The sequence below is a fragment of the Primulina eburnea genome, chromosome 14 (assembly GCF_022965805.1).
Source record: "Primulina eburnea isolate SZY01 chromosome 14, ASM2296580v1, whole genome shotgun sequence".
Classification (NCBI taxonomy): domain Eukaryota; kingdom Viridiplantae; phylum Streptophyta; class Magnoliopsida; order Lamiales; family Gesneriaceae; genus Primulina; species Primulina eburnea.
In genome coordinates this window covers 17,864,884-17,881,505 of record NC_133114.1, presented here as the reverse complement: position 1 = coordinate 17,881,505, position 16,622 = coordinate 17,864,884, and the positions used below count along the sequence as shown (strand labels likewise).

The following is a 16,622-nucleotide window of genomic DNA, read 5'->3' as shown; positions in this document are numbered from 1 at the left end:
TCTTAACAGCATTGCTTCTTCACATAGTTTCTGCAAAACTTCGTCCTCGGCACTAGCTGTTTGGATGAATATGTGGATAGCTAGTGTGAAGAAACTTATGATAATGTAATCCTTTCAAATATTTATGGATGAATAAAATATTTATTGCATCGTTTTGTTTTATTTCTTCACACAATTATTTGTTATATGATCTAATGAAATGCTAACAGTCATCAGTTTTGATAAGTAAACAAATGAACTGAAAAAAAAAACTTATTTTCATAAGTTGATAATGAAACAACTAATAAAATTCAAACTGTTATCAGTTGACAATGATCAACTGATATCTTAAATGTCCTCGGTAAATGTGAGAGACGCTTTAATTGACTTGTGATTCTTCAACTTCTTCAACACCTTTTTCTTATAAATGAGATGATAGTGATAAAAATGTGATTCCACATCAGTTCAAAAGTATTTCAACATGTCTGATTCTGATGCATGCAGTAGCACTCACATTCATGTGACTGATCAATCAGCCCCTCGCTTAACTGAGATCAAAAGAAAAATGGAAAGATATGTTTTTCAAAAGGTATTGACAACCTGGGAAAAGATTTATGAACTGAAGATGGTGAGTGATAGTGGTGTCATTCCTACTCGTGCTCAGGAGGCAAGAGCACTGAAATACCTTGCTCGTTTTGAGGTTAGGCATGTTAATGATTTGGTTGAAGACAAATGTCTTTTAGAAGCAATGCTATGGAAGGAGTGGCATGTTGTTGATAAGATCTCAAAGTCAAGGGCATTTGCTGGAGTTCGAATTTATGAGTTAAATGATTGGGTTAGGACATGGCTAGATACAGTTGGATCTATGATTTCTTCTGTACATTGGGAACGTTGGTATTCTTAGTGAAATATTATTTTCAATTTGTTGTGTTCTTATTTTTTTTTTTTTTGCACTTAATTTTGTTAGTGAAATTATATTACTAATAATATTTTAAGATAGATCAATTAAACCAAGAATATTTCGGAAATAAGAAAACTTAGCCTCTGGTAATGGTTTTGTGAAGATGTCTGCTGCTTGTTGTTCCGTTGAGACGTATTCTAATCTGATGTTCTTCTTCAGTGCATGATCTCTGATGAAATGATGTCTGACATCTATATGCTTAGTCCTGGAGTGAAGAACTGGATTGTATGTAATAGCAATTGTACTCGTGTTGTCATAGAATATTGGTGATTCCTTTGCATCAACACCATAATCTTTCAATTGTTGCTGAATCCAAAGTAATTGGGCACAGCAGCTTCCAGCAGCAAGATATTCTGCTTCAGTTGTGGAAGTTGCTATGGATGTTTGCTTTTTACTAAACCAAGAGATCAGTCTGTCTCCAAGAAACTGACATGATCCACTTGTACTTTTCCGATCAAGCTTGCATCCTGCATAATCTGCATCTGAATAGCCAACTAAATTGAAAGATGAGTCTTTAGAGTACCATAATCCAACATTTTCCGTGCCTTTAAGATATTTCAAGATACGTTTGGCAGCAGAAAAGTGTGATTGCTTAGGATTAGCTTGAAATCTTGCACATATGCATACAGCAAACATAATATCAGGGCGACTAGCAGTTAGGTACAATAATGAACCTATTAAACCTCTGTATAGTGTCGTATCAACTGATATTCCCCCTTGATCAGTGTCTAATTTAACTGATGAGCTCATTGGAGTGCTTGCTGCTGAACAAGATTCCATGCCAAATTTCTTCAGCAATTCCTTGGTATATTTGGTTTGACTGATAAATGTTCCTGAATCCAGTTGCTTCACTTGTAAACCAAGAAAGAATGTCAGCTCACCCATCATGCTCATCTCGAACTTATCCTGCATCAACTTGGAAAATTTCTTGCACAATTTGGGGTTAGTTTACCCAAAAATAATGTCATCAACGTAAATTTGAACAAGTAAGATATGATCATTTTTCGAAAATTTAAAAAAAGTCTTATCAACTGATCCAACAGAAAAATTATGATCAGTTAGCAATTTTGAAAGGGTTTCATACCAAGCTCTTGGAGCTTGTTTGAGACCATATAACGCTTTGTTCAAATAATAGACATGATCAGGATAGTTATGATCGACAAAACCTAGAGGTTGTTCAACGTAGACTTCTTCCTGCAATTGGCCATTTAGGAATGCACTTTTCACATCCATTTGATACACTTTAATGTTCTTGAAGGATGCATAGGCAAGAAATATTCTGATTGCCTCCAGTCTTGCAACTGGTGCATATGTTTCATCATAATCAATTCCTTCTTCTTGTCTATATCCTTGTGCCACTAGCCTTGCTTTGTTGCGCACAACTGAACCATCTTCATTTAGTTTGTTTCTGTACACCCATTTTGTTCCTATAACAGTTTTAAATGCTGGTCTTGGAACTAAGTTCCAGGCATTGTTATGAACGAACTGATTTAGCTCTTCTTGCATTGCACTAATCCAATTTGGATCAGCAAGAGCTTCGTCAGTTTTTGTTGGTTCTAATTGAGATATAAAAGCTGAATGAGTAAATAGATTGAGCATCTGATTTCTTGTTCTTACTGGATCAGATGGGTTACCTATTACCAGTTCTGGAGGGTGTGATTTCTTCCATCTAAGTTCAGCATTTGTTGCTACACTGTCAGCAAATTCTTCATTAGGTAACTGAATGTTCTCAGTTTCAGTTGGAGCTAATTCAGTTGTTAACTGATTCACATTAGTTTGCTCCACTAAATGATTGTCAAGATTTGCTTCTAATTCAGCTGGTTGATCCAATATCTCAGGTTCAGATGTATGAAGGATATTTTGATTATTACGACTTTCGTCTGAGTCATCATCTTCCAGACTGATATCTGTAAATTGATCAGCTAGCTCAACTTGATCAGTTGGCTTATCAATTAGTGCCGTTTCATCAAAATCAACATGTGCAGATTCTTCAACATTTAAGGTTTTCTTATTAAATACTCTGTAAGCTATGCTAACTGATGAATATCCAAGGAAAATTCCTTCTGCAGATCTTGCATCAAAAGCCTTTAAATAATTTTTACCATTATCATGAATGAAGCATTTACAGCCAAATATTTTGAAGTAAGTGATTATGCTTTTTCTTCCATGCCAGATCTCATATGGTGTTTTCATGTGGTTCTTATTAATCATCGATCTGTTCTGAGTATAGCATGCAGTGTTTACTGCTTCTGCCCAAAATCTTTGAGAAATACCAGAATCAGCAAGCATTGTTCTAGCAGCTTCTTTAAGAGTCCGATTTCTTCTCTCAGCTACACCGTTTTGCTGAGGTGTTCTTGCTGCTGAGATCTCATGCTTGATTCCAGTATTTTCTAAAAAGCTTGAAAGTGTTTGATTGATGAATTCAGTTCCTCGATCAGATCTGATTCGATCAATTCCAACTGATTTTTCATTTAAAAGTCTTTTGAAGAGTTTAATCAGTTGTGCAGTCGTATGGTCTTTGGATTTGAGAAATATAACCCAAGTAAATCTTGAAAAGTCATCTACGACCACCAAGGTGTATTTCATTCTCCTTAAGCTCATGACTGGTATTGGACCAAAGAGATCCATGTGCAATAATTCTAAGCATCGGGATGAAGATTTACAGCCTTTGTTTTTGAAAGAGGATCGTACTTGTTTTCCATACTGACATGCTGAGCAAAGTTTTTCTTTTGAAAAATTTATTTTGGGCAAACCAGTTACAAGTTCATGCTTACTCAGATAGGCAAGGGATTTAAAATTTAAATGATTTAACCTTTTATGCCACAACCAGTTTTGAGATGATTTAGATGCAATAAAGCATACTGGTGTATAAGGTTGATCATTCCAGCTGACTTTGTAAGTGTTTCCACACCTTTTGCCAGTTAGAATAATCTCTTCAGTTGAGTTTTTGACTGAACAGGAGTGTTTGTCAAACTGAACTGAGAATCCATTATCGCATAACTGACTAATACTTATCAGATTATACTTGAGATTCTCGACTAATAAAACATCATTAATGGTGAAGTTACCATGGATAAGCTTACCCTTACCCTCAGTTTTACCTTTGGAGTTATCCCCAAAACTGATGTTTGGACCAGTGTATTTGACCAGTTGAGATAATAAATTTGAATCTCCTGTCATATGTCGTGAACATCCACTGTCCAAATACCATATTGATCCAATGCTTGTACCTATTTTCTGCAATTAAACACAAAATAAGATTTTGGTACCCCCTTTTTTTTATTTGGGTCCAAAGTTGATTAGTCCTTTAGGAATCCAGACTTGAATCAGTCTAACTGACCGTCCTGTTGCTGTATTCCATATGATCCTTCCTTGTCTGTTTGTGCTTGGTGTATGGTATGTGGATGATACAACATGTATTTTGCCCTTTTTCAACTGATTGTTCAACCGATATCTTTTCTGAACTGGCTTACTGTTGTAGTAGTTTGAGTAGCCATTTGAATATTTTCTGCTAAGAGTTTTTAGTTGCTGACTCCATGAGTCAGTCTTACTTTTTGGATTATACCCAATCCCACATCTCTTTCCTTTATTCATATTCTGAGATGGCTGTACAATCAGTTTACTCGACTCTGCTTGTTCTTGTACCATAACTGATTTTACAAAGTGAATATATTTCCCTTTGTTCATATTCAGTTTTGGTTGAGTATCTTGGGAAGACGAATCATCTTTACTACAGAATCCTAAACCAGTTTTATCTTCAACTGATTTCTGAGAATTCTGTATATTAGTTAAAGCTTTAGATGATTTGTTCCAAGCCTGAATAAGCTCATTGTGCTTTGAATTTTCAAGCAACAATTTTTGAATAATTAATTGATCCCTGCTTCTTTCATTTCTGAGTTCAGCAATCTCCCTTTTCAGACTCAACATATTAACTGATTCATCAGTTTTTGTCTTATTGTCTTTGGGATCATCTTACTTTGCTCTGATTTTTTCAAATGATAAGGCAAGCTTTTGATACTCACTGACCATGTCATGAAGAGTTGATATGAGTTCTTCATCTTGTAAAATCAGTTGAACTAAAATCAAATACATGCTGATAGTTTGATTGATCTTCTATGTTATCAGCCATCAGACATTTTACTTCTTCTTCATCCTCACTAGAACTGTAAGAACTTTCTGGTTCTGACTCTTCGCTGTCAGTTTCTGCCCATTTGGCTTTACTATCTTCAGCTAGGAGTACTTCATGTTTCTTTCTGTAAGGCTTCTTGTCGTCCTTAGATCTCTTCTTATGCTCATACACTTTCTTCTTTCTTTCAGTTGAGACTTGATTGTCCTTTTTCGGCTTGAGACAGTTAGCAATAAAGTGACCAGATTTGCCACAATTGTAACATACATTAGACTCTTCTCTAGAGTTGTTTCTTTGATAATTCTTCTGAAAATTTCCTTGATTTTTCCTCATGAATCTTCCAAATTTCTTAATGAATAGTGACATAGCATCATTGCTCAGTTGATCAGCAGCTTTCTCAACTGAACCAGTTGGTTCACTTCTAACAGCAGTCAAGGCAGTAGTTGCTGCTGGGGTAGATGGTTCCCCTTCTCGAGTTTGAAGTTCAAACTCATATGCTTTCAGGTCAGCAAATAAATCATGAAGTTCAACTTTGTTCAGATCTTTTGATTCCCTCATTGTCATAGTTTTGACATCCCATTCTTTGGGAAGTCCTCTGATTACTTTCAACGCTACTTCTTTATTTGTATACACTTTTCCAAGGGCATTCAGTTCGTTGATGATACAGCTGGTTCTTTCATCATATTCGTGCATTGTTTCTCCAATCTTCATTCTGATGTTGTCGAACTTCTGCACAGCAAGTGAAAGTTTGTTTTCCTTGGTTTGTTCATTGCCTTCGCAAAGTTGAATTAACTTCTCCCAAATTTCTTTGGCGGTTTTGCACATTTTGATTTTACTGAACGTTACTTTGTCCAGTGTCTTATACAATATGTCTTTTGCAACATTGTCTAGATTTGTCTTTCTCTTGTCCTCAGTAGTCCACTCATCTCTGGGCTTTTCAATTCGGTGAGGTGCCCCTTCAGTAATAGCAACAGCTGTGTTTGCTTTCAAAATCTTCATGGGTCCGTCGGTTATAACATACCACATGTCATCGTCTTGTGCAGCTAGATGAGCCTGCATTCTTACTTTCCAATCATCGAAATCTTCTCTGGAGAACATAGGAATCTTATTGAATGAGGACATAGTGATCAGATTGAGTATAGATAGTCTTTGATAGGATATGCCTTGCTCTGATACCACTTGATAGGATCGGTTATTGACTAAGGAGTGTTTAGAAGGGGGGGTTGAATAAACACTTCTATGAATTTAAAAGTTCTTTGAAAAAGATAGTTCGGTTTTATTACAAACTGAACTAAATATCCCGTCGGTCAATAACAATCAGTTAAACTGAATAAGCAGTTGCGGAAAATAAACTGATTGAAAGATAGAATATCTAACTGAAAATGAAAGGCTGCAGTAAAGACAACACAATATGTTTCTGGATGTTCGGAGATTTGAATAACTCCTACGTCACCCCTTCTATCTCAAGGATAGGATATTCACTAAAAGACTTTGATCGAGTACAACACTTGTACAGACCCACTTCAGTTAGGACTTATCTATTGCCTAAACTGAAACTCTTAGTATAATACAATGATCTCTGTAAGTAACTGAACTTTAGCACTTGTTGAATTATCAATATTACAGAGTGCTAGTTTGCTCAACTTGTAGCCTTGATTGCTACGAATAAGTCTAATAAGAGTGAGCTGAGATTTTGACAGAGTAATAGCGAGTTTGAAATTGATAGATCGTTGTTGTTGTTCAACTACTCTTTTGTCATATTTATAGACTTGTCTTTCAACGGTAACTTTGAATTTATGTATTCGTTGATTGCTTCTTCAATATTCCTTTGGGCAATGTTCTCTTCATTGATTGTGATACGGCGTCTTAAATGCAATAGCCGAAACACATTGTTCTATGTTGTAGTGATCGAGGTGCGACTTTCCATATTCAGTTGCTGATATGATCTTTCCCGAGGTATCTTCAGTTGAGAGATTTTAATATTTTCGACTGAATGTTTTAACTGATCAGTTCTCAAATGATCAGTTTGTGTTAACTGGTTTCAGTTGATAAGTCCAGCTGCCGAATCAGCTGCCGAATTTTCTTTCGCGTATTAGATGATTTAATCGATTGATTTATGTTTTTGTCAAACTCCAGAATTTAGTTTCCAACATATAAGCATGAATTCATTTGAGGAATGTTTAAAGTTATCAAGAAATAATATGTAGTGTCATAAAATAGTTAATTTTTATAAGATCATGAAATTGGAAATCTGAGTTTTAATTGGTTCCAATATAGGAAAGATTATTTTTGAAATAAAAAGAATATTTTTGAGATGAAAATTAATATTTTTAATTGAACGGATCAGATTGGTTGAGATATATGTCTCATAAAATAGAGACAGTCTTATATTTTTTTTATATAAACTTTTTAATCATAGGTCTACGTTCCCAAGTTTTTAGGATTTTTGGACATATTTTTAAAATGAAATCTGATAATTAATTGTCCATGGTAGATCAACTTCGATGTGAGGTATCATGTTTATGAGTCATATTTAATATTTTTATTATATGACACAAGTGCCCCTCGATAATTTTTTTGCAAGCTTTGAAAAATATTATCTCGAATATTATTATGATTTTAATTGAGTTCTATTTCTATTTTGATAATAGTAATAATTAAAAAAAACTTTTCTAATGTAAATTTTAATCATTTATCGACTAAAAAATGCACAAATTCTTCAAAGATAATGTTTTATTCCTTAGGGTTAGTGGAGGCAAATATTATGTCATCAACATATGTTTGAACAAATAAAGCATGACCAGTCTTAGTAAATTTAAACAATGTTTTATCTACGGTTCCAATTAAAAAGTAGTGCTCAAGCATAAATGTAATAAATGTATCATACTATGTACGAGGAGTTTGTTTCAGACTATATAATGCTTTGTCAAGTTTGTAAACATAACAAAAATGAATGTGACTAAGAAAGTCGGGAGGTTGCTCAACATAAATTTCCACATTAATTAGATCATTAAGAATTGTTGAATTAACATCCATTTGATATACTTAAAAGTCCTTGAAGATAAAAAAAAAATGAAAGACATATTCTAATGGTATCAAGTTTAGGTATATGAGCCAATGATTAATCAAAGTCTATTTATGTGTTTCCTGTCTATATCATTGGGAAACAAGTCAAGCTTTATTTTTCACTACATATCCACTCTCATCCATTTTATTCCTAAAAACTCATCTAGTTCCAATAACATGTAAATTAGCCAGTCGGGAAACCAAATGTCAAATCTTGCTTCTCTCAAATTGATTAATCTTCCTGCATTTCATTTTTCCAGTTCAAGTTGAGAAACAAATGGAGCATCCATGAAATCTAGTGTGCTGTCGTTGAGCCACTAAACTTAAATTCCTACTCTCTAAATAAAATGAGTGTAATTGTGAGTATTATCGAATCCACGGGGAGCGATAAATTTATTTATTTTGAGAAAATTCAATAAAAAAGAGATATTTTGGGTAAGAGCTAATTAAAATATTAAAACTAAATTAGCTGGTAAGGAAAAATAATGAATTGAAAGAGAATTAAATAGCCAAAATGAGTATAGTAAAATAAGAAATTCAATCTTACCAAATTCTGATTCAAAGGGTTTCTACTATTCAATTGTATCATTGCTCATCGGCTAACATATTATTTATTCATATAGTTACAAGCAGTTAACCTTAGAATTATAGGGATAGCAGCTAAAATCTTTCTGTTTTCTTAATTTAATTGACCAAACCCATAATTCTGTCAAACTTATCATAATCAACTGGACACGATAGATAGTGTTCCATATTGATTAAAAATAGCATTTTTGTTTTTGAAAACAGTTAATCCAAAAACTAACAAACAAGATAGTTGCAATTGATAGTGAAAAGAATTTTATTCCTTGATATATTTTCCGTTTTTAACTTTGATATTTTGCCTTTCTGGACATGAGAATAATCTTGAAATCAACATGTGATACAAGACTATATTTGATATGATATCATAATATCTTTATGATATGATATCATAATATCTTTAAGATATTATCCTTGTTTCAAAAAGAGTTTGTTTCCTAATGAAATTGCTTTTTGTCTAGGTTAAATAGGGCTCAAAAAGGAGAAAACGTGGTGATGAAAAAGGGTATAAAAGTTTTGGCAGAGACGAACTCATATGAAGAGAGGTTGTGTGCTCGAAGCAATCTCGCATCATTGATAAAGTGTTGCTGTGAAGTGCTGACAACATCTTGAGATAACACCTAATCAATGTTTTGATTAGTGCGCTGATTTTTGAAGACTTTTTCACTTCTCAGTTGATGCATCCTACATATTTTGGTTATACGATTTGTTAGAGAGTTAGGATGCAATTTGTTACTCGCCTTTATAAGGGAGTTGTTTGATCCTTTCACTAGTATTGTTTTTTGTAAACTTACAAGTTTTTCTAGTGAATTATTTTGCCCTGAGGCACTGCACAAGTATTTGATACTTGTGCATAATTTATATCTCGTCTCTCGTATTAGTATCATTCAAGTTGTGTGTTAATTTGCTAAACTGTAATTTCCGCTGCATGTTGTCGTGGGTGTTACAACACCTACGCACAACACCTACATTCTGACTCACACAACACTCACCCTCATCACTCTCACACTGTGGGAACAGAACTTTCAATTGGTATCAGAGCCTCCACTTGACGCTACTAAGTGAGATCCTGCTTTCTTTTGTTTTCACAGGTGAAAAAGGATTATGGAAGCATCAACAAACACTGTTTTTAGACCTCCCGTGTTGGATGGATCGAACTATGCTTTGTGGAAAGTAAAAATGAGGGTCTTTATAAAATCTATTGAAGAAAGAGCTTGGCTACGTGTACTTGATGGGTGGAGCCCACCAAAGATCGAGGATACTGATGGAGACACTCGGCTCAAACCTGAAAGTACATGGACAATCGATGAAGTGCAAACTTCAAATTTTAACTCCAGGGCTCTCAATGCTATATTTTCATCTGTTGACACAAGAATGTTTAACTTAATCACCAATTGTGTCTGTGCCAAAGAAGCTTGGGATATACTTCAGAAACATTGTGAAGGATACGAGAGCGTGCATAAAACTAGGCTAAGGATGGTGACATCAAAATTTGAAAGCTTGGGGATGGAGGACAAGGAGTCTATTCTTGAGTATGATAACCGTTTGAGACAACTTTCTAATGAAGCTCACAGTTTCGGAGATCCCATGCCCAATGAAAGATTGGTGAACAAAGTTTTAAGATCTCTTCCTGAGAGATTTAATGTCAAAGTGTGTGCAATTGAAGAATCTAAAGACACTTCAAAAATCAATCTGGATGGATTAATGAGTTCTCTCAGAACCTTTGAGATGAACCTCGATTTACAAAGGAAGGATAAATGGAAGACAATAGCCCTTGAAGCCTCAACAGAATCTCATGATGAAATCCTTCAAATATCTAAAGAGGTGAATGAGTTTGATTTAGGTGAAGAATCGATCTTTCTAATTACTAAGAAATTTGGTGATTACCTGAAGACTATGAGAGAGAAGAAGAAAATTGGACAAACATCAGTATTGCCCAATATCACCACTCCTGCAAAAGCTCAAAAGTTTACTCCTATGAAAGGAAAATTTCGAACAAGGAATGAACTGCAAATCCAATCAACTGCCAGAAATCTGGATTCAGTGAAATGTAGAGAGTGTTCTGGATTTGGACATTATGCCAATGAGTGTGGCAATCGACTTCGGAGAAACAAAGGCATGACTGACACTTTGAGTGATGAAAAGTCTGATGATGATCAAGAATCAAATGAATCTGAAAAACACACATCATTATCTGTTGTGATCAAGGAGAAATGTTTAATGCAAATCAATCCTTTGGGTGTTGCCACAGGTGTTGCCATACCTGGTCGCAAAAGAAAACACTGAGCTGAAGTCACAAGTATCAAGACTTGAAGTAATCTTAAGTAAGAAAGATCTGGAATTATGCAAAGTCAAGGAGGAGCTTGGGGATGCAAGTCAGATTCTTGCGAAGCTTAATTCAAGTTCATCTAAACTTGACTCACTCTTGATGATTGGAAAGAATGACAAAGCTGGACTTGGCTATATGAATCACCAGTTTGAAATTAGAGAATCCTCCAACACTGAAAGAAAACCAACTATCTTTAACAAAAGAAGCGTTCAAATCTCGAATACTTCACACACTGAAAAAGGTGTTTCATCAAAAGGGCAAATATCTACCAAGAAGTCCAAGTCTAGGAAACGCCACTTTATCTGCCACTATTGTTTTAGACCTGTACATATCAAACACTACTGTTTAAACTCAGAGATGACTACAAAAGATTGGAATCTGAACAGATGTTGCCACAGGTGTTGTACAACACCCGGCGTAACACTGCCAATAGGAAACCATCGGTAAAAAAGGTGTGGGTGCCAAAAGCTAATATTCAATGTTCTGTTATCTATACTTCGTTAAAGACTAACCTTGCAGGAATATGGTACTTTGACAGTTGCTGTTCACGCCACATGACAGGTTCTAAAGATCATTTGATTGATTATGTTGAACTAAGGAGTGGTCATGTGACGTATGGTGGTGGTGCTAAAGGAAGAATTACTGGGAAAGGGACCTTGAATGTTGATGGATTACCTAACCTACACAATGTGCTTCATGTCGAGGGACTTAACTCAAACTTGATAAGCATAAGTCAACTTTGTGATGATGGTTTACATGTTAAGTTTGATAAAGACAACTGTGAAGTTTTTGATGACACTAATACTTGTATTTTGACAGGTACAAGGTCTGCTGACAATTGCTATCAACTTGGAGAAGACCTGATGTGCAATCATTCAAAGGTGAGTGAACTAAACTTGTGGCATCAAAAATTGGGTCATGCAAACTTCAAGACATTAAAGAACCTTGGTAAGTACGATGCTGTGAGAGGTATGCCTAATTTATCCTCTGGAATTCCTTATGTTTGTGGAGCATGTCAAAAGGGTAAGCAAACACGAGTTCCCCATCAAGTGTTGCAACACTTTGGGACAACACGGTGTCTTGAACTTTTGCACATGGATCTTATGGGTCCAATGGAAGTGGAAAGCCTTGGAGGTAAAAAGGATTCATTTGTTTGTGTGGATGATTTCTCTCGCTTTACATGGGTAAGTTTTCTTAGAGAAAAGTCCGACACATTTGCTGTTTTCAAGAAACTACATGCTAAGATTACTAATCTACATGATTTGAGGGTTGGTAAGATAAGGACCGACTATGGTAAAGAATTTGAAAACTCACACTTTATATCATTCTGTGAGAAGAGAGGGATAACTCATGAATTTTCGGTCCCTAAGACTCCTCAACAAAATGGAATAGTCGAAAGGAAGAATAGGACACTGCAAGAAATGGCTAGGGTCATGTTGAGTTCAAAGAATATTTCAAAACGATTTTGGGCCGAGGCCTTAAACACAGCATGTCATATTTCAAATCGTGTGTACTTAAGGAATGGTTCTACTATGACATCCTATGAAATTATAATGAGAAAGAGGCCAAACCTGAAGTACTTTCATGTCTTTGGGTGTGTATGTTATGTTTTGAATGACCGAGACCATCTTGCAAAGTTTGACTCTAAAAGTGACAAGTGTTTATTCCTTGGTTATTCATCCAATAGTCGTGCATATCGCGTGTATAATCTCAGAACAATAACGACTATGGAATCTATTGACGTTGTTTTTGACGATCTTGCAGATCTAACGGGAAAAACTATCGAGGATGATATTGATGGGCTATTGAACGTAAGTGAGACACTGCCTAACACAGATGTTGTACCCAGTGTTGTAACACCTGAGTCAACACCTGCACTGGCAGAATCAAATGATGAACCATGAGAGTATACTGTAAATGATGATGATGTAACCAATGAAGGGTTTGATATTCCCAGTAAGATTCAGAAAAATTATCCATCATCTCAGATCATTGGAGAAGCATTTGGAGGAATGCAAACTAGAAGAAAGGAGAAGGTAGATTATCGGAAAATGATGGGTCTAGTATGCATGACTTCCGTATACTCTCAAGTAAGTCATTCTTGTTTTTTTCCACTAATTGAACCCAAAAATGTAATTGAAGCCTTAAAAGATGAATTTTGGGTCAATGCTATGCATGAGGAACTTGAACAATTTGTTAGGAATGATGTGTGGGATTTGGTTCCCAGACCTAATAATGTGAATGTTATTGGAACCAAATGGATTTTTAAAAACAAAACTGTTGAATCTGGAATTGTTGTGAGAAATAAAGCAAGGCTAGTTGCTCAAGGGTATACTCAAATTGAAGGAATTGATTTCGACGAAACATTTGCCCCTGTTGCCAGAATTGAGTCAGTCCGACTTTTACTTGATATTGCTTGTCACATGGACATAAAACTATATCAAATGGATGTGAAGAGTGCCTTTTTGAACGGCATTTTGAATGAAGAAGCTTATGTAAGTCAACCTAAAGGGTTTGAAGATCCAAACCACCCGAACCATCTCTACAAGTTGAAGAAGGCATTTTATGGACTTAAACAAGCTCCAAGAGCATGGTATGGTAGGCTTACTGAATATCTGCTTGACTTAGGCTTCAAACGAGGTGAGGTTGATAAAACCCTTTTCATTCAAAAGTCGAAGCATGATATTCTTGTGTGTCAAATTTATGTGGATGACATCATTTTTTGTGCTTCTTCTCAAAAGCATGTTGATGATTTTGTTAAATGCATGCCTACCACATTTGAAATGAGCATGGTAGGAGAATTAAGTTTCTTTCTTGGATTACAAATCAAACAAATGCATGATGGTATTTTTCTGTGTCAATCCAAGTATGCTAAGAATTTAATAAAGAAATTTTCTGCTGAGAACACTAAACACTTGAAAACTCCAATGGGTCGACTGAAAAATTGTCCAAAGACGATGTTGCCACAGATGTTGAAAACACCCAGTATCGCAGCATCATAGGCAGTCTTCTTTACTTAAGTGCAAGTCGTCCCGACATTATGTTTAGTGTATGTTTGTGTGCCAGGTACCAGGTTGACCCTAAAATCACTCACTTAAAAGCTGTCAAAAGAATTTTGCGATATATATCTGGAACATTTGACTTAGGTTTGTGGTACACCAAGGAAAAAAACACCAATTTAGTAGGTTTTAGTGATGCTGATTGGGCAGGAAACCTTGATGATAGGAAGAGTACCACTGGTGGATGTTTTTATCTTGGTAACAATCTGGTGTCATGTTATAGTAGAAAACAAAATTGTGTGTCTCTGTCCACTGCTGAATCTGAATATGTTGCAGCTGCTAGTTGTTGTTCACAACTTTTGTAGATGAATCAAATGATTAAAGATTATGGATTCAACAGTGACACCTTAATTGTATACTGTGACAACTCAAGTGCAATTGACATTTCGAAAAACCCAGTACAACACTCTCGAACGAAACACATAGACATTAGACATCATTTTATTCGAGATTTGGTTGAGAAGGGTACAATTTGAATGGAATTTGTTAGAACTGAGAACCAACTAGCTGATATTTTTACAAAACCATTGGATTTTGAGAGATTTTCCAATCTTAGGAAGTCTCTCAGCTTGTGTGCACAATGATCACTCACGGATGTTGTCCTGGGTGTTACAACACCTGTGGACAACACTCAGCATGCATGTGCATTTTATTTTTAGGATGCTAGACATATTACATACATCCTGTTTTGTGTGAAGCCTGTACAAGTGAAGGATACTGAATGGTGTGCTCTCATTTGTGAATAAAACTTTCTACCAAAAGTTTCTAAAGTATGGAGTGAGCTCAATCTAAGTCATTAAGCTGTTGAGGATGTTCGTGTACCACATGATCTTGTCCAATGTAGAAAATGACTTAGAAAAATTCTTGAGCAATAAGGTGAAAAATAGAAAAGAGGAGAAAACTTGAACCAAAAAAAAATGTTTAGAAGAAAATGGAAAAAGCTACCCAGAGAAGTCCAATGAAGACCGTTCTTCTAGTGTGGGAGCTACCACTTCTAAGTCAAAATACAGATGGAAAAAGCTACCTAGAGGAGTCCTATGAAGACCGTTCTTCTAGAGTGGGAGCTACCATGTCTGAATTAAAAAATGTTCAAGAAAGTTTGAGTAAAACTTGTGAGTGTTGCCAAGAGGTGTTGCCAACACCTAAGTACAGACTGATCACAATTTTATCACATACGTGTGTATTTCATTTTTGATCATATCTTAGGCATAAATTTATGTCATTCTTACTGTTGTTTTGTAATTCATCATGTCCAGTGGGCTACCAGTTTTTAATTCTTAAAATGCGAAGAAAACCCTAACCGACTTAATTTTCAACTTTCTTGATTTCTAACTGATTGTGGGGTTAATTCGACGTGGTGTTTTATTCTGACTGGTTTCTTGAGATAATGATTACACTGTTTCAGAATAGTTACCGTTGGGTGAGAGTAAAAACTGAGTTGAAAAGGTGTTGAAGTTGCGGCTAAACAAAATATTACCGTTGGAGGATTGTGCTTAAATAATTAGGGCTGAATTAGGATCACCTTTACTGTTTAGTATTTTCCCTCACATTCGAAAATTTCTCCTGCTCTCATTATTCATTTTGTATTGCGTAAAATATCTCTGTTCTTCGTGATTCTCTGTGTCCGTCGAATCGATCTACTTTCTTTGTTCTCAAATTCGCAGATGGCTGGCTTTGATCCTCATGACATTAGGAGTGAAATGGCTGCGAGCATGAGCAGAAAATCTCCTGAGACAACACCCACAGCCAAAACCAATGTTGAGGGGATGCAAATTGTGGGTGTTGCCGAAGAGCCAACTCCGTTGGAAATAATCGCTCCTAGTGAACCTGGGAACGAGATCAATGTTGAGAATCCTCCGGACTTTGAAGTCTTGAATAAAGCTTTTCCCACTGCTCCTATGCGCCGAAGGCCAAAGAGACAAGCAGGGTTCGATCCTGAATTTTTTCCAACCAAGAAACCACGGGCGTTTAACTCCTCAAATCTTCTGGACCCTGATTTCTCTTCTGGTGACGACTCCAATGATGATGATTTTGAGTTGGTGGCTCGCCCCAAACCAACTGTTGCTGCTAAGGAATCTGGTTCTACTTCTGGTAGTCAAAAGCCAAACCCCATCACAGATACTCAAAATGTTGCAGAAGAAAGAGATCCTGCTGAGCCTGAAGAAGATGAACAATCTCTGGCCGAGTTTCTTGCTCACCTTAAGGAAGAAAAGGCTGCCAAGAAACAAATGACTAAGGATGATGAACCTGATTCAGAAATGATGAAGGAATTTGAGCAAAAACCAACCTGGAGCTTCTGATGATCCCTCGTCATCGTCTGTATCTGACTTTGAATCTGAGGAACAGGGTGATGCTGACTCTGAGGATATTGGCTCTGAAGCCAGTGAGTCTTCTGATGATGTTGCTACTCCTACTGCCGGTGTTGAGATGGATGTTGACAACACCGAGCACAACATTGACTCTGATGACTATGATTTAAGTAAGTCGTTTTCTCCCAAATTTTATTCTGAGGACTCCTTG

General features: G+C 35.9%; 1 protein-coding gene across 1 annotated transcript; it reads left to right on the top strand.

The window, feature by feature from the left end:
- The first annotated feature begins 9,818 nt into the window (after positions 1–9,818).
- On the top strand, positions 9,819–14,407 carry LOC140811222 (uncharacterized). Its single transcript, XM_073169090.1, has 9 exons — positions 9,819–10,913; positions 10,966–11,367; positions 11,550–11,604; positions 11,863–12,066; positions 12,163–12,315; positions 12,808–12,891; positions 12,985–13,133; positions 13,500–13,636; positions 14,110–14,407. Exons 1-9 carry the CDS (start codon positions 9,819–9,821, stop codon positions 14,405–14,407), a joined length of 2,577 nt encoding a protein of 858 aa, XP_073025191.1.
- Positions 14,408–16,622: the final 2,215 nt, after the last annotated feature.